The sequence below is a fragment of the Meleagris gallopavo genome, chromosome 12 (genome assembly GCF_000146605.3).
Source record: "Meleagris gallopavo isolate NT-WF06-2002-E0010 breed Aviagen turkey brand Nicholas breeding stock chromosome 12, Turkey_5.1, whole genome shotgun sequence".
Taxonomy (NCBI): Eukaryota; Metazoa; Chordata; class Aves; order Galliformes; family Phasianidae; genus Meleagris; species Meleagris gallopavo.
This window is the reverse complement of record NC_015022.2, coordinates 2,297,326-2,316,151: the sequence shown is the minus strand read 5'-3', so window position 1 is coordinate 2,316,151 and position 18,826 is coordinate 2,297,326. Positions and strand designations below refer to the sequence as shown.

The following is an 18,826-nucleotide window of genomic DNA, read 5'->3' as shown; positions in this document are numbered from 1 at the left end:
CTTGGGGTGAGGAACTCTCGTATGCTGAAGACAGATTAGTCACACTCTGCAGAGTTCAGAACAGAGCAGATGCTGTGATTTCAGACTCGCTCTGTACTGTCCCTTAGCCTGAAGTGTGGGATGGCAGCTTCCAGATGCCATGGACCAGGAGTTAGCTAATGCTAGGAGTTGAGCAACTTGACTGGTTAGGATAATGCAACAGGAGAAATTCCACGACTCCATTGGAAGCTACAGGACCCAAATGAGCCAGGATATCTGAGTAAATAATCAACAGTGAGGAGCACTGCCTGTGAAACATTTTCCTTTCAGATCAGTGGCACTTCCTCGAGTTCTCAGTAATTAGTAGTTCATTTAAGACCTAGAGGGAATCCCGCTTATCTTTATTCTGACTGACAGCATTATCCCAGCCAGCCGTGCTCAGAGCGGTGGCTGGTACCAGCCATCTCAGGAGGGCAGGAGTGCTGTGCTGGGAGCCCAGAGCCCAGCCTGACCACTTACAAGCACCAACAGAAGGCTGTCTTTGGGTTGTCTTGCTCTGTAATTCAAGGGAGCCTGGCTTGATCCCAAGAGCTGCTGTGAATAGCTTTGGGAAGGCCTCTTGCCATGTCAGCACAAGTGGTGGGGCTGTCTTGGGAGGAGTGATGTTCAGAATCTCAGACTGGTACAAGTAGGGACAAAGTAATGCTGTTAGTGGGCACGGGGCCTCAAATAAATGAGAGCTGGTATATATTTCAATTGGTCCTTCTCTCTGAATTTTGGAAGTGGGTAGGCCAAGAATCTTGTACAGAAAGAAAGCAGAAACCAGTACAGGTTCATACTTTCTTCATATGGTTCACATGTATAGGAATATAATTTTTAAGCATTTGTTTCAGGCATATGTAATTCTTGGATGGCAGCCCAAAGCTTTCTAAATGTGTATGTGACTCTCAATGAGAGTTTCATTTAAAGCATTCTTGGCAAATGTTTTAGAAAAAAATATTCTATTACTGGCTGTATGAAATATTTAAAGGGGCAAGGTCATGTCAGAGATGAAAATATGTATCTTTAATATATGTCAGCCTTTCTGGCATCCAATGGTTTTGTAAAATTGTTCTTCTTTCTGCTATCTAGACAAAGACATTCTTTTGCATCAGTCCGATGTGAGGAGATTTTGCAGCATAACAGCCTTTAGAAGAGCTTATGCATTTAGCATGTTATTAAGAATCCATTACCTTTCCATCAGCAGCAAAACTGCATGCATGTGTTTATAGACTGCTGTCAGTCCGTTTTCCTGCTTTACTTTAAGGACAGAGTTCAAATATCCAGGAGGTCCCTCCTGTCCCACATTCCTACATTGTAAATTCATTTTATAGCGCAATTCATTTTATATTGGAATCCACTGACAAAAAATTAAGGATTATGGCTTGCTTGTCCCAAGGGACCAGCTTAAATTTAAAATGGATTATTTGTAAATACTTTGAAGCCTTGGAGGAATAGTTTTATTATTTTGAAGTTAGATTTATGAAAAAAAAGCTGCCTTTTCTATTCATGCTGTAATTTGGAATTTAGATACGATTAACGTTGACTGGGTTACCTTTGCCTCCAGAATATGTTCACGTTCCAAGCTATTTCTTAACAGTAATAGCTTATCTTTCTTTGATAAAAACATAGCAAGAAAAGCTATGTTTCTATGTGTAGTACTTCAGCTACTTCAATGTCAACATTAAGTTAACACACACTTAGTACCAAATTATATATACATATATATATGTATTTGTGTTTAACTGTAAAATGAATTTCTGTTTTGATGAAAGCAAACTTGAAAGCATTAAAATATCATTTTACTTTTATACACATAGATATAAACTCAAAAGGTCTGGAAGCCAAAGTGAAATTCTACACGTCAGTCAATGGAATTCTCCCCTTCCTTCAGTCAAACCGGGATAACTGGCTGTGGTGACCTGGATGACAACTGGGGTGGATGCTTACAGCCCAGGGGACTTTGTGACTGTGAGTGGGGTGACTGAAGATCTGTACTGGCTCAGCATTACAGCAGGCGTATTCTTATTTAAGCATTGCTAAACTTCTATTCACATTGAAATAGGATATGGTTCACGTTTTACTCAAAAGAGGCTCAGGGCAAGAAAAGAGCCTATTGAAAGCCAAAGAGAAAGATTCTGTAAAAAGGACTGAATCAAATGCAGAGTGACTTAGAAATGCAGAATGAGATGAAAGGAAAACAAATCCTCTGGAAAAAGAAAAAAAAAGAAAAAAGAAAGAAAAAGAAATACTCCAGGTATTGTCATAAACCCATGCATGTAGTTCTGCCACCTGGTTTCAGGAAGCCACGATTTCCTGCACTGTTCAGATGCCTCCTTTAAAGCAACGTCAAAGGAAAGCAAGGAAATGAGACACATCCCTGTCTCCATCTCCTTATGCAATAGCAATTAGCTACATAAGCTTATATGCACATCTATAGGAAAATTGAGGTGACTATGCCAAGCGTATTGTGGTAAAATAAGTTTATTTGCTTATTGTTATGTAAGGGGAAAACAGAGAAACTGAAACAGCACAGCTCATGGGATTGTATTAACAGGGACACTCATAAAACATTTTGGGGATTTCATCATCACTTGAAGTTCACAGCACTTGGAGCAGCCTTTGTGGTGTGTCTGCTCTTTGCCTTGCTTCTTAGCCTTCATCAGACTCTTGTGAATAAATGTAAGTTGCCACCATTTTTATTTGCCTAGTGTTTAGTATTTATTACCACTTTGCACAAGTCAAAGGGACTCAGCAAAGTGCATAACAGTGAGAAATAACTTCATTTTTACTGAATGTCCTTTAGAATGTACTTTTCCAAAATGTCCTTTCTATCAGTTTTACGAAGGATAGTTACTTAATTTTATAATACAAAGGCATTTTCTGCCATAATTGTAAATTACTTTCTTTTCCTATAAACTGTAACTCAGATTATTGTACTTCCAAGAAAATATCTGGTTACACTTACTACTTCTTACTTTTCAGTGAATCACCGACTACAATGAGTGTCTGTTTATTCTCCAATACAGAATGTTGTAATTCTGAGGTCAGAGCACTGACCTTAGAAGTGAAATCCAATGATCTTGGAAATCTGCCTTGCATAAATCACAGACACTTGATTCACTTTTTCCATTTTGCACTGTTCTTTTCTTTTGAGGCTTACTTAAGTTTCCCACTCCAGATACTCTGTGAAAATGGGGCTAAATTAATACTTTCTGAGAATAAATGTCTATTATGAAGAAGAAAGCAATCAAGTTCAAGTAAGTGTGAAGCTGAAAGCTAGAAGTAATTAAAACACAGTATCATAATTGCTGCTGTACTGTTACTCTTGGATTACTGACTGTATCATCTATGCCTTAAATTAGGGTAATGCAAAAGGAAGGTTGCAAAGTTCAGCTTTCCAAAGTTGTTAAATCTATTGTGCACATACACAGAGCAAAGATAAGTTGCAGCAGCATCCTTGGCTTCAATCAGCATGCAGTGATCCTGCCACCTTATTGCTGCTGTGTTGGCACATGTGCCCTCTGTATATGTAGGCAGAGGCTCTGAGGACACAACTAGTATTTGTGCAGGAGCACGTGTGGAGAGCACTGGAACAAACCAGAGGTGCCAAAAGTAAAATATCACTAAGATTCCAAATGCAGGCGTGTTTCCCTGGGGATTGCAAAGGGCAGACATTTCTGGTCACATCTTCAAAGCATGGAGGCACTGTAGCTCACAAAAAACAGCTGGAAAAATTTACTTGAGATGGCTAAAACAATGTGTTTTCTCCTAACCTTGTTCTTGGAAACGGCTGAGTCCTTTTTGCTGACACTTTCCAAAAATCCAGCCTGAGGCAGACTGTCAGCATGGGAAATTTCAGTGTAAACTGTGCAAGTTTGGCAAAGTCATGAGCAACTAAAACAGGGTCTTACAAAAGCAAGCAATGAAAGACATTGGCTGCAGGAATTACTGTCAGCAACAGCACCTTTTTCATGCTTTAAGACACAAACATCAATTTTAAATTTAAGACTTGGAGAATAGGAAGAAGGTGGCAAAAATTGAAACAAACAGCTTTGGGGGTGAAAAGACTGCTTTTGTCAGTCCAAAGAAGATTCCGTGTCCCTAAACTAAACCCTAACGTTTCTATGCAGAGTCTGGTGCAGAGGCTGGGAACTCATTAGCATCTGTTCTGTTACTTTAACCTTCTCTCATTATCCCCGGGCTGAGTATTGATACTCTGCATGGCACAGCACAACCCTCAAGATAGACTGTCTCTGCCAGAGCAACTGAAAACAGGGGTTTCCCCCAAAGTTCTCTGGTTAATCATCATTATTCTTCCTTTTTCCTTTTACCAGCTGACTGAAAATGTTAGTGTTTAATCACACACAAGTGTTTTCCCCTTCCCTTTCCAGATACAAATAATAATAGCCCAATCCACTGGAGTTTTTCCATGAGGAGAACTGGATTGGATCCAGTCTGAAATGGTTTGGCCAAGAGCAGAAGACCTTGCAGAAGACAGAGACAGTGGTGAAGGACTGAAAAGCAATCCTTAACAGCAATCTAAAAGGGCACGGCCAGCTTTTTGTATCTGATCACCTTTCACAATAGAACTTCTTTCAGTCGTGTTTCATTAGTATCATGTAGTAAGAGAACCACTGCAAAAGCAGAAACAGAAATGTTGCTAATAGCTATGCTTGTATTGAAGTAGTACTTAACTAAGATCAGCTGCACACATTCAGTGAGAGAAAGCTGCCGGCCACTCAGCAAAGAAGGTAAGTGCAGATCAGAGGATTATGTTCCTTTCTAGAAATGGATGGATAGGAAAAACTGGGGACAAGGCTGTGAGAACACTGGGGCAGGCCGTGCCAGTCCAGATCCTAGGACACAAAATGCGCCATTCCCACTTCTCAGACCTTCTCTCTACCTTAAACAGAGTCTCAATCCCGTTTCCTTTTATTATAATCACATAGCAATAGCACTGCTAGTGCCTGAGAAGTTAGAGGCACTAGCCCTTACCCTCCTCATCTTATCCTTTACTCCACAATAAAAAGGCTTCAGAGCAACCTTCCTGTGACCGCCGACTGTCCCAGCTACACGCATAGAGGGCAGTGGGTCACTGAGCAACTGCACTGGCTTCCATGTAGGGATTTCTAGAGTGTCTGTCTTAAGCAGGAACTAATCCAAACGTCCATAAAATAAACACTTAGAAGCTGCCAATCACTATGGCTACGCTAATCGGCACTAACTCCCTACACCTCTGCTGCTTATTAGGAATGAGCCCTGCTTGTGGGAACGGCTGACTGACAGCAGAGTTACACACCAGTTCCTGAAAGCTGCCTGATCTTCTGCATGCACCCATGGGAGCGAGCACTTGGATAGGGACATTCTGGCAGAGCATCCACCCCTGACACGCATTAGAGAAGATGCAGGGCAAAGCGATCTGACAAACCTGCTCAGTGGTAGACTGGGTGCACTGCCACCAGGCTGGGAACGTTCTGTCCCGGGCTCAGCACAAAACTTGGGGTTTTACTGAAATTTGAGAGCTGTTCCATGAAAACTTTTTGTACAGCAATTAATGTCATAAGTTAACAGACTGAAATCTGGCAGAGGGCCAAAGCTCTAATGCATGCCATATGTTTGATTGTTTTTGCCAAGCATTTCCAGTCCCTCAAAACCATGATTATAATCAAAACCAAGGCAATTCCCTGCACAACCACCCCCCACCTTGAGCTCGTATTTAACACTTCCTGTGCTCCAACCACTCTGAATATCCCCCTCAGCTTTGGAATTTGTTTGGCCTTGTTCTCTAGCACAATCAAAACCTCATGGTTGTGTTGAGCATTTTGAGACCCACATACGGAACTGAATTCTGTCCTTCAGCAGTATTTTGGTATTGCTTTTTGGTCAAGAGCACTCCAATAAAACATTAACAACAGAAGAAGAAAGGTAGAGACACTGTGTAAAAAAATAACCGTGTATCACAGACTGTTCTGGAAGGAGGGCATTTTAAATGCCACCTTCTTTCAGCTCATCACCAAATTGTCACGTCAGTATCAGATTTGCATGATAAAGATAAGAAAGGGTAGAAAGGTCACTTAACACTTAGTAAGAGCATCCCACCTCCTACATGTGGAAAAACAAGTCATTTCCCAGTGTACAACAAATACCAAAATAGAAAAGAGTAACAAAACGTAAGCAACACTTCACATCTTCTAATCCTACTGACAGGCAAACATCCTCAGGTGGTAAATAATGCCAAATGGCACACAGATATTGACACCTTCCACTTCTTATACAAAAGTAGAGGCACTTTGGAACTGTTCCAGAACTTAATTTTTAACTATCAAAATTGCTGTAAAATATATTTGTGGCTATTTACAATATGGCTACATTATAGTGCTGCTATAGTGTAAAAAGTGATTTAGCAGGCATATATATAACATAATTATATAAATATATACTAGACTGTAAATACACGTTAGAGCCCATCAACTTGCAGAAGATGAAGAACAAGCTTTTCCTCAACTATCTTCCTCAGTTTCCCATGAGGATGTATTTTCAAAACATAAGCTATTTAACCCAGGCTAATTACTGAGCTTTAGAAGAATACTATTAGCACTTACATCTAGTGCATAATATCATATATTGGACATCCAGATGCATAGGAAACATTCTGACAGGCAGAATGTTTATTTAGCCTCATCAGATGAAAATCAAGTAGAATAAGCAGCGTGTGGAGTTACTGCCACGGATGGCACTGGGATCAGCTTTACACAGCTGCTGCGCCAGTCCTGAGGTGCACGTATCTCCATGCAGCACCATTTTGTGTATTTCTGTGTGAGATTTCAAATGTGATTGCAGTGCAAAATGATAAAGTCTCAGCCCTACGTCAGTGAAGTATTATAAGATGAGACCTGACTGAAGGTGTTGGTACAAATATGCACAGCCTGCGAGTCATAACTTACCCTGTTCCGGGACAGTGGTGCATAGGAGACTGGGAAATTGACATATTTGGCAATAAAGCCACACACCAATAAACCATTCTCCTCTCTGCACAGAACGTGGTTGATCCTTTGCTACCTGCAGGATCCCTGCAGCGTTCCTGTATTTCCACAGGGCTTAGAATCAGCCCAATGAATAGCATGGAGCTCAAGGGACGGATGGAGGACAAAGGAGATAAATTAATATGCTGCAGGATAAAATAATGCAGTGATCAGATCTAGCTGGAAACTGTCTTCTTCATCTGAAACCATTCTTCCCCAGAACAAAAATACAATGTAATGACAGTAGCAGCCACTCTTGCCTGGCAAGGAACATTTGTATCTTCAGTAGTGACACATAAAGTGAAAAGTGTTGCACTTGACTGCCTTGAAATTCCCGCTTTTCTTTAAGTAGGTCCAGCTGGAACCAGGGGCTGATGGTCAGGAACGACCCAGGCTGTCCCTGTTGGAATGCAGGGATGGCTGCAGGCAGCTCTTTGTATCCATTGCATGGAGACGAGGAAACAGTGCCATACAGCACTGCTTGCTTTAAAACACGACTGTTCCTGCCCTCAGGTTATCCTACCTACGTTTAGGTGACTAGAATTAGGTTTTCCTGTTTTTTTCTCCGTAGCTGTAGGGCAAGGGGAAACAATGAAGCTATCTGCATGAATAGCGTTACCAGATGTGCTAGTAAACAACTGGAAAAATACTCATTTTTTGGGAGCATATTCCCCGAGTTATCACACACAGTGACTGCAGGCAGTACTGGCTTAGGAAGGCACCTCTTTCCCAGCTGAACACCTCCCGCAGCACACACCCTCACAAGGCCTGGGAGCAGTGTGCTGAGCGTGAGGCCAGCCATGCCTGCACTCGCCTCCAGCCAAGGCCCGGCCGGCAGCACGCCTAACCCTGAAGCTGGAGCCATGGGGCAGTGAGGCAGACACTGTGTGATGGGCAAAGCACCGTGTCACCTCCTCCAGCCCTGAGCCTGACTCACCAGCCTCACCCTGCACGGTGGCCTCCACCTCCCTGTCCTGACCAGCCTGACAGAAGGGCCGGGCAGCCAGGCGTAGGTCATGATTCAACCCTGACATGAAAGGTGGCCATACCTTTCTTCTCCCCTGTAAATGGAACAAAGTCTTCCCTGTCCTTGTGCTCAAGCGCTTGCTTCTCCAAGTATGAAAGCAGGCGTTCTCTGTCGAAGGGGCCCGTGGCAGGCTTTGTGGTCTGGTCCTTTTGCCGAAATCCAGCTGGAAGCAAGGCGTTCTGTGAAGATATGTGGAAGGGAAGGTGGCATGTAAAGGAGATGATGCAATTTCATACAGTTTTCCAAGTTATTCAATCTATTTTTTTTTAAGTGGAATTATTATTTGCATGTTTCTTCATATAGTGCTCCTTGAGGACAGCAATAACACACGTTACCTAAGTGTAACCAATAAAACCAGGGTGTCTTCCAGGCTTCTTGTTCGTAACACCTCTTAATATCTTCATTAACTACATCTACAACCACAATACCAAAGAACAAAGCAAAATCAGAGCACTTTCTGTTACACATACACATGCATAGAGTTTACAGCCCGGGTAAACATAGCAAAAAAGCTTCCTTTGCATTTTCTTCCCTCTATTTACTTGTTTCTCCTCTCAATTTTTTCTTTCTCCCTCTTCATTTTTTCCAAAACTCTCTTCGAGTTAATGCAGATCTCTCTTGAACTTCAGAAATTAATGGAATGCACAGAAAGTAATTGGTGAATGATGTGGATGTCAGCTATTCAGAGCATGCAAGAAGCAAGTACACAAAGCCCCACTTTAAACATGTAGCTGCATGACCACGTGATTGTCTCTGCCTCCCATAACATAGGAAGATGCACAAAGCTCTCACATTTCTGCCCAGAAAACCCCAGAAAGGAATACACGGACATGGTGGTGCGTATGCAGCGAAGTCAATGTGTTGAAGATGCCCTTGGAGTAGCCCAGGAACATTTCACTGCTGGCCAGTACATGCACTGCAAAGCTGATCCATGGCAAACAGCCATCAAATTCAGAGCATACCCACGAACTCTAGACACTAGCCATTTCATCTCTGCTTGCACAAACGTGCCCAGAGTGCTGCAAAATTACAGCACATGCACAGCTTGGCTACAAATGCATGGTGGCTTTTTTTAAGATCTTCTGTCTCTATCTGAGATGCTAGATATACTTGAAAATAACAGAAAATGTAATAGATGTGTGGTAAGTGGCAGTATGGAGGGTCAGAACAATAGAGACCAACCTTAAATTTCCAGGTAAATTTGTGTAATAAATCTACAGGCTATCTGTTGTTTTCTTTCCAGTTATTTTTGTCTTCAGAGAGAGTGGATTTTATCTGTCAGTTTACTGGCCAATTTCCAAATTCCTATACCAGTTTGGAAGGTTTGGGGGTAGGAACAACCAGGATTCCCAGCAAGAAGGTTTGTGACTGTAGGTTTGTAGGACTGGTGGTACCCAGGCCAGAGATCTTTAAACTTGTGAGGCTGCCATCAAGTATCCAAATTATCCTTATTCTCTGGAAAATGACAGCTCTGTTGCTGAATCTTACTCTCCTTAATCATGCCCAAATCTACTCTCTTCTGCTAAATAAATCTGTGATGAATGACACAGACAACAGATTTCTGAAGTTCTAAAGATGTGATCTTCACAAACACCCATTCTGTTTGTTTGGCTTTTGCTCTGCGCTCAGAAATAGCAGCCATAAAGCACTTCTCAGTCCTCAGCAGTGTGCAAATGTGATTAAAGATTTAGGTTGCAGACAAGCTTGTGTCTAACAGATAAAGAAAGAACACAGTGACTCGTATAAAAGCAAGGAGCACATCACAGCGGGAATGAAACCAGCATGTCCTTAGCAGAGCTGCTCCTCCTTCCGAGTGCACTGCCCCTCCCATGGCAGACTACAGACACAGAATGCTGCAGTGTGCAGAATTTATAATGAACAGCTCCCAACTGTGAGCCCCTGGCCCCACTACTAACCTCAGGATCAAGGTCATCGAGAACATGCTCTAGCTGCTTCAGTTCATCCTCTGAGAGTTTGCTGAGTATTTCATCTTCATTGATATTCTTATATTTCTCCAGCTCTTTTCGGAAAGGCAGAGACATGGCTCCTGCTGCACTGCTCAGCTGCTTCCCTTCCAGTTTCCAACCATGCAGGACTAGGGAGCTTCTCGCGGTTTCACTCCCTGTTAACAATAAAGCATTATGAGCACCTCGGTTTAGCTGCTGCAGCTCTGAAGAGCCTGCATGCTGAGAGCCGCATTTTCAGTTTATTAAGGAAAACAAAGCAGCACGATGCTCAGGCTCAGCTGTAGGAGTGGGACGTGCTGAGGCTGTGAGCCCTACCGGAGGGATGGCAAGGGACCAGATGGCACTTGGGAGCCTCGCAGGTGCAGAGGCAGAGACAAGCTATGAGACCTATGTAAGAAAAAACATCGGGAACTTATCCCTTCCACAGAGATAAATCTGTTTTCTTTCATGTGCTCAGAAACAGCAGTATCTGCTGTTCTTTTGGCCAGAGGAATGAAAAGCATCAGAGGAAAGCGACAACCACAGAAAGCAGCCCAGCCCTGACACAGAAGAAACAAAATGTTACACCTTGAGGTATTTTATCTTATTTCAACGTTGCCGAAGACTAAAGGCTTACCCATATCATCTCAGCTGGCTTTCCAACATTTTGATTACCTAAGCAGCTTTAGACTATGCTGGTTTGCAGGGCTATTTCAGAAATAGCTGTTTGGCTACAAACAGTAGCACTTCTGATCAAAATAAGTCTTGCAGGGGGGATGTGCTATTTGGAGCTCAAGAGATCATTTGCCATTCACATGGGCACAACAATTAGTCATTGTCACGTACTTTGTCATATGACTAAGAACTCTCTTTTTATTCACTGTTTTTTTTCCTTCTCAGATGCAATTTGAGAGCTAGAATCTGCTGTGAGTGGATGGAGTGAAAGGGAATTAATGCACGATCAGACACAGCATCAGCTGCAGAGTTTAAATGGGATCCAGGCCTTCCCAAGCGTGCCCTGTTCCCTACCTCCACACAAAGCTCTCTGGATTACCTACAGCCAGTGGTGGGGTTTGGCAGCTGAGTTTTGCATGCACAGATTTAAGTTATGGTTGATAGGGCAAGCAGCCAGCTGGCACCACACGTGGCTGACCTTTCAACCAGAACGTCCTTCGGCCAGGTCCTCAGCTGTCCTACACCAACAAAATCCATGCAGGTTGTGTTGCCCTTCACATGAGCTGGAAACTTGGGCTTTAGTTTTCTTTTATTCAGAATCTACAAGAAAATGTTGCATTTACTCACAGACTTTCTATTAAAATATTAAATATTACAATACACTTCCTTTTGATATTTAGCTGAAAACAGCAGACTATAGAGGGGGAAGAGAATAATTAGCACTATTTCAAATTAGACAAATCTGGAATCATAAGCCTTCCCTTGAAAAGCTCAAACACGATATTCCAAGGAAAAGTGTTATTTTCCCCATGGAGCCTCATTCTTTTACTACTCTGTTTATTATCCCTGTCAAATGGTGAGTCTGTTTCTGGAAGTTACTCAGCAAGAGATGTTTCACAAAGTTAGAGGAGCTGTGAAAAATTCTTGTATTACAAAATTCTATTGTATGTGATACGGGAGCTATGTTTGGGCAAAAAAGAATAACAAAGCAACAGCTGATGTTTTAAAAAAGCATTTTTTGTTAAAATGAGAAGTATATTTTTTAAACTGTGAAAACAAATTGAGGAGCAGTACAGCAGTGCTAAGGGATCAGGCGCCTTCTCAAAGTTCCTTTGGATAAACTCATTAAACACACAGCATTTCAGCTCGGCACTCATTAACAGGGCTGAAAACATTTCTTTGAGGGGATTAGAGCTTCTTAAAACTCTATTTAATGGTTTAAATGTTTCTTTCATTACAGTTAAATCACAACCCTGGGAAAGACAGACACATAATCCCAAGGTCAGGTTTGCTGGGTACTGCTGGAAAAGCAACAGGTGAGAGCACAGCACGGCTCGCCCTGCCTGGCCCAGCACTGCTTCCCAGGGAGAGCATCTTCCAGTGGCTTTACCACTATCAGCAAATCCATGGATGTAAGGGCTGCTGTGAAAAAGGTTGTGAAGTTGAAGCTAGGTGCTAATAGGTAATTACTGCAAGTCAGGTTTGTTTTGGAGATGTTTCTGATTTCCTTGTGAACTATTTAAGGGCTTAGTCATAAAGGGCAGCGTGCCAGGAGGCACTTTTCAACATACCAGTCTTACTTCTGTCATGGCATGAAGCACTACTGGATAACCCACGTTAGTGTTAGTAGTGCATGGAAGAGCTTGAAATGATGCTTTTCTTGTGTGCATGTGTTTATGACAGAAATTCCCTTGATATTTTCCCTTTCACAACTGCATCTTACTCTCTAGTGACTGAATAAAAAGCAAAGGAACTGCTAAGGGGGATTCTTTGCCCACAGTCCCTGCAGGCAGTAAAGCTCTCCTGGAGCTTGCCATTCACGTGAGGAGCTCTGCTGAACTGCCAGCCTTCACGTTCAGCCTCTGGGCTCGCTATCAGCCTTTCACCACAATCACGTTATCAGGAACCAAGGGAACGAGATGAATCTAATAATTCAGCATCGATCAGTTTGGAAAGGAAATGCTGAAGTCCTGAGTTCGCACGCCCTGGAAATGGCGCTGTAATGTGATGACTGCTATCTGCACCTTCCTAATTGGATTCCATTCTCTTAATTTTGTGTATGTAAACAGGGCCGTATGCTGTCTGTGCTGCTTAGCGTGGTTTGACTTTGTGAGTGTACACATACCGTTTACTTTTTACAGACGATATCCACTTGGGCTGCTTTGTTATGGTTACTGTAGGAAATAAACATGCTGAAAATTGAAGAAAAGCAAACATAACCAGCAGCAGCTCCTAGCTCCCTTATCTGGAGCACGCAAGGGCAGATCAGGTGTCAAAGGGAGGAGACGTTCCATCCAGCTGCAGAGGCACTGTGCTGCTCAGCAGGGCCATGCATCAGGGACACCGGGGGAAGAAGAATGAGGGTTGGTAGCTAAGACTGTTCAAACTTATGGGGAAGACTGAACACTGAGAATAAGGAATAGAAGAACATAAATTCTATTTGTTTTTCCATTTAGTTTCAGTATTGAGGAAGTCTAACGTGAGCTCAAAGACCCACACTGCAAGGCGTGCCATGCTTCTAGAAGCCCAGCAGTCCCATTTGTGCCATCAGGACAGAGCAGATCTGCATGGAGCAGTGCTTCTGCTAACTGTGCTACTTGTAGAGCTTTGTGGAGCACGGATGTTTCACAGCGAGCTTCAAAGTCTCCATTGCTGTCATTTTGCCTTTGATTTCTTCTAAGGAAAGAAATATTTATTTCTGTTTAATCTGGGGCAGCTTTTTCACCATTTGCTATCAATGTGAGGATTCAGAACATATTTTCAAAGACAAAAGAGGTGTCATTGCTCAGTCTGCATGAAATCACTACAGCTGTATGTGGCCAACGCTATGGTAACTCCTATATTTTCTTCTGCTATGTAAGGAGTTTTTTATTACAACCTTTATGTGCTACTGAAAGGTTTTGTACAGTAGGTAGGCTATAGGTTCTGCTGACTCTGCAGTATTGCCAAAATTTTCCACTGCTGATACTGCTTCTTCATTCTGAGATGCAATCAGTCCTCTGCTAAGTTACTGTCTGATGTCAGTGGTCCACTGTCCTGGAGAAGTGTTGGAACAACTTGGCCTCCAGAACCAGCAGCTACAAACAGTAACAAGGCTGTACACCCAGAAAACCATCATGCCTCCAAAGCACTACAGAGATGAGAATATTGTGATCCAGATGATGTGAGCTCCTTGTCTGTGGTTATGCATACAAGCTAAGAATGAAGTTGTATGGCAATCTGCACTTATTAACTAAACAGAGATGTACCAAATGGGAAATAATCTTACAGAGTTCTTTGCATTTTTATAGAAAAAAAATCTTTGTGTAAAAATCAAATTTAAGAAATTGCTCCAAAGTGATCAAGAATTGCAAATCACAGCAACTGTTATTTATAAAGGAAATCCTGATGTACAATCTCTTCTGAACTTTCTTCACATAGACAGTGGCTATTTACATTCTGAAAAACAGCCCAGGAGCTGATCTGTAAATGTGGGAAAGTTCTTCACTTTCTTTCATCTCAAGTAGCTAAGCACAAACGTGAGGAACGGGTGGAATAAATCCCGAGTTAAACTGATACTGGACCAAATAAATAGGATTGGGGCCATTATGATTAAGAGCGGTGTTTGTGCCACACAAGCAGATGCTGTGAGATTCAGGTGATTGTTTTGCACCATCTCAGAAATTGGAGCCACCTTGAATCCAGCTCCACACTGTTGACCTCTCTACTGTCCAAAAGCTGCTATGAAAAATAAGGCTAGGCTATTGAAAATTGCCATTTTTACACATATATTTTAAGAAATACTCTGCTGCTTGACATACAGCTAAGGTTCTTTTAATTTCTGCATGTAAACATAAAAAGCAAGAGCAACGTGTGCTTTCCAACCATGAGCAAAAGGAAGATGCAAAATTGAAGCTTGTGTTTTGTGTTACAATATTTCCTTCTGGTTTAGAACTAGAAGGTTCTGGAATCTCTGAAGATGTAGAAAGGATGCATTAGGTCCAGCACAGCACAGAAGTACAGTGGTACTACAGCATAGCATGCGTAGTGAAGCATTACAAGACTGACTTCTTTGTGTGTGTGATGAAAATAGTATCAGCTAGAGGACCTGATGTAAGTAAGAGGCACCAAGCAGCACTGAAGTCAAGGCTGGCCTGGGCAGTGCTTATGTTGCCAGACCTCTTCTACCCCAGATTAGTTTGCCATCATTTGTCACACTTCAGCAAAGAATCCCCAAAAGTACTTATTTAAAACAACCTTCAAATGAAGCGGGTTTCTCTGCACTGTTGTACAGTAATTGAGTTCTGTTTCTGACTACAGTTTATTAGAAATGCCCTTGGCTTCATTTGCTGCAGAAAAAATCCTCACACGCCTGTCTTCACCACCTGGAAATACCTGGAGGTGAATGGCTGAGCTGGTCGGCTGAGGCATTGTGCCTTTCACCTACAGACACCAAGCTCAAAGCAGGCACTACAAATGTTCTAGACTCCTAACCAAGGACTGCAAAAGGGATTTGTTTGTTTCCATAAGTTACTGTTACTGTCTACCAGTACAGCTTCTAGATTTGCACATTCTGGTCTATGAAGCAGCATTTTCCTTTCATCCTAATTTACTACGATATTAACAATCCAACAGATCAGATACCCATCCGATTACTCAAATTGCCACCAAATGCTAGCAGTGTGTTAGAAGGATATATTTCATCTAAAAAATGATGTGTGGTTTCTGGTTTTATGCTTGGCAAATTATCTCATTACATTTCCATTTGTATGATTAAAATCTGTTTGGCAGAAAATGTCACTTTATGTAAATGTTTTCTAACCTTAGAGCTAATCTAGAGTTAGTTCACATTATGTTCCTAGCAACTGCTCTAGTCCCATAAAGAGACCAGTAAATAATTAACAATTATGATGTCCTAATATTAGTCTAGGTTTGAACCTTTAGGAGGATCGGGCAGCAATCAGACTGGAATTTCATAACTGGATGAGCCTTTCTCACCATTGATCACTCTCATAGGTTATGTTACAGTTAGCTCCTTTACTGAGAGACTGACAACCAAACAAAATGCAAGACATCAATTCATTTCAATCGGAGTTCAGCCGTGCCCTTTGTAAGTAAATAACCATCATGTAAATTGCAAAATTATCCATATCACTGTACCATCATTATTGAATATATAAAGAGAAGCAGTCCCTTTGATTCAGACAACATGAGAGTGTTTTCATTGGCAATAAAAGGAAGATGAAACATTAATGCTTCTCCCCCTTAAATACAGAATAAAGTTATATGGTAAATAATTTCTGATTCTTTCCAAAATAACATTAACAGTACTACTCATAACTGTTCTTAACAGGAAAGCAAGTCCTGGGAAGGAACTAATTTTCTTTACAATGGTTGATGAGTTTATAACCTATTTCTGGATGAAATTATATTCTTAGATCATAACCACCAGAATTGTTTCCATACCAAAAAAACATAAAAAGTAATTAGGCATTGACCATACGATAGCCCATAGCCCGCCGACCATAACCAGCGAACCACAAATTGCTCAGTTCCTACCTACAGAAAGGGAATGACCAAACAAACCCAACCGTCCCTGCCAGCAGTGGGATTGCTGCTGGGGTGTTGAGGCACGCCTGCGATGTGTCAGGTGTAAGAAATGGGAAAGAATACAGAGACCTGTCTCTCTGTCATGTCTCCCGCAGGAAGATTCTCTGCCATGGTCTTAGAGATGTAAAGCTTTGGTTAAAAAATAACAAAGCAAACATCTTCCATTTCTGCTCCGGTGCCCCTGCAGAACTGGAGTGAAGGTCTCTTGCATCTTTAGAACTGGAGAACTGATTTAGGAATCCATGCAGGGTGGGAACTGAGGCTGCACCACTGCTTGGACTGAACGATGGCTGCAGCCAGCAGCAGCCAAATGGATGGCACGGAGCAGAACTCTTCTCTCTGCAGGCACTGCACCCTGCAGCTGTTTGACTGGAACAAACCCACGGGAAAACAATGTAACTTCACACCTTACTGTCCTCACATAACTCTTTTATAATATCATAATATTAGTGAGCTTTCCTACAATTATAAACATGAAATATTTACTGTCTGAAACCAAGAGTGGTGTAAAACACGAGCCTGAAATCCAGCAGAGCAAAGTCTTCTCATGCAGATGGACTATGAAACGGCAGCCCCACCCAAAGGCTCATAGCTCCTCTGTGAGCTTTGGCTGTGATGTGCACAGAAGCACCTCTCTGCTGAGCTGCACCTGGCTGCTGCCCAGCACCACTGGGCTAAGATTCAAGATCCCAATGGAGGCTATCAGTGGTGATGCTTGTCGGTGTTCTGTGCAAATGGGTAAGAACCTTTTGCAGAGCAGCTGGAGGAAAGCGGCATCATTATGATGATACTTTAACCTCGTTTGATAGCTACCAGACTCTGCAGGTTTGATTCTGCAAAGCATGTGCTGGGGTCAAGAATTATCCCCAGAAAAAAATCTAAATTAAGAAGGATTTTAAAAGTTTACAGGTTCGTGTAGCATTACATATAGATGACCAAATTCCACTGTTAAACAGGAACCAGGGCTACACCGGTGTGTTCCATTCCATAACCTGATGTGTGAGCACACATGGCTAAAGGACACTGCCTGATCCCTCTTAATGCAAAACCCTGCAGAGCTGCCACAGCCTCAGCCAAAAGGATACCCAACCATGGAAAACATCAGGCCAGGACAATCAGTAACTTAGGAATGTTACAGAAAACCCCAGAGCTGACCAGTAACAGCAGGAATGCATAAACATTGCTTGCCAGAAGTAGTAAAGCAGAGGAAATAAACAATAATAATTTGGGAAGGGGAGTTATGCAACAAGAGAGCAAAGTGCACCATTTTGAACAAAATGATTTAGATTGTGAAGATGAGAGATGCTAATGGCTGAGTTCAGACAAACCCAACCAAGCTAGATGAATGGGAGAAAGCATAGGCATGGAATGTGGGTCAGCAAATGGCTCACAGAATCTCATTCATCCTTCATCTAACGGTAAAAGTCTAAATATCTCTGTATTTTGTGGAAGTTCAGCTAGGAGCCATACTGCGTACAGCACCGCAGCAGAGTCTATTAGCAAGCAAAGGAGTGCAGAATAATGCCACAAAGATGATAACGGCATTAGAATACATACACAGGAACTCCCTACAGCCCTGAATCTGAGTTCATGTCTCCCTCACAAGGATTGCAGGGGGCGATGCCTGCAATATTAGGCCAGTTGGTCCCAGGTGTTCTTTCCCATTACACGTCCTTACCTCGGGCAGAACAGAGGTTCAAGGGCAACTTCTGAGAATAATCAGCTAAAGAGAAGCTTTCGTATGATGAGATATTGGAAAGACCGGATCTATTTACATCAACACAATACACACACAATACCTTACTGAAGCCTTCCTCTACCAAATGCTTTTGGAAGCGTAGATTTACAGTCTACTATTCAAGGCAGAAAAATTATTATTTGATGTTTTATACTGTTGCATTTCTGGGTTTGTTTCATCACTAATGATGTTGCAATGTTTTACTAAGTTTGTTGTTCCTAATAACAGCACAGTCACACAAATCACCATTTTCATTCATTTTTCATTGCAGGACTCCTCACTTATATCTCTCAATGGTCGACTACAGATTTTCCCCCGGCAACAGGGATTCCCTCAAAGCCTCCATCAAACTAAAAAACCCTAAACTAGCAGAGGAGCTAACGACCATTTTATCATCAGAAGATGATCAAGAAAAGTACTCGTGATACCTTGAGGACACACTTTGCTCACCGAGAGCTTGGCAGCGTTAGCAGATGAGCATCTTGCTCCTCAGCCCGGCGCTGGCACGTTTATTCCGGGCTGCTCTGCCGCACTGGAGCGTAACGCACCGCCTTCCTCCCGCTGCTTTGCTGCCATACAAATACATCGTGCTCCCCGTTCACCTTCCTTTACAAAAACCCCTTCCTATCTTCACATTTCATCGCATTGCTTCATCCCGGCTTCATCATTTAGCGCCCGGCATAAAGGATGTGAGCGCACCGAAATAAACACATATGCATCACCTCATAAAACGCTCTGCAAAACAACATCCACGGCTCCGACAGACTCAATCCGAGCGGCCGAGGCTCGGCCCCGCACCGGGCTCTCC

At 42.4% G+C, this 18,826-nt stretch overlaps 1 protein-coding gene across 4 annotated transcripts in view; it reads right to left on the bottom strand.

The window, feature by feature from the left end:
* Positions 1-18,820, bottom strand: part of LOC100549019 (tropomodulin-2) — a 30,751-nt gene extending 11,931 nt beyond the window's left edge. Inside the window, exons 1-3 of one of the 4 annotated variants that reach the window (XM_010717242.3) lie at positions 18,741-18,820; positions 9,987-10,192; positions 8,093-8,249 (exon numbers count right to left, since the gene is read on the bottom strand). In XM_010717242.3, coding sequence (XP_010715544.1) covers positions 8,093-8,249; positions 9,987-10,112 — 283 coding nt within the window. In that variant the 5' untranslated portion in view covers positions 10,113-10,192; positions 18,741-18,820. The other 3 variants (XM_010717243.3, XM_010717244.3, XM_010717245.3) reach the window with 3 other exon arrangements.
* Positions 18,821-18,826: the final 6 nt, after the last annotated feature.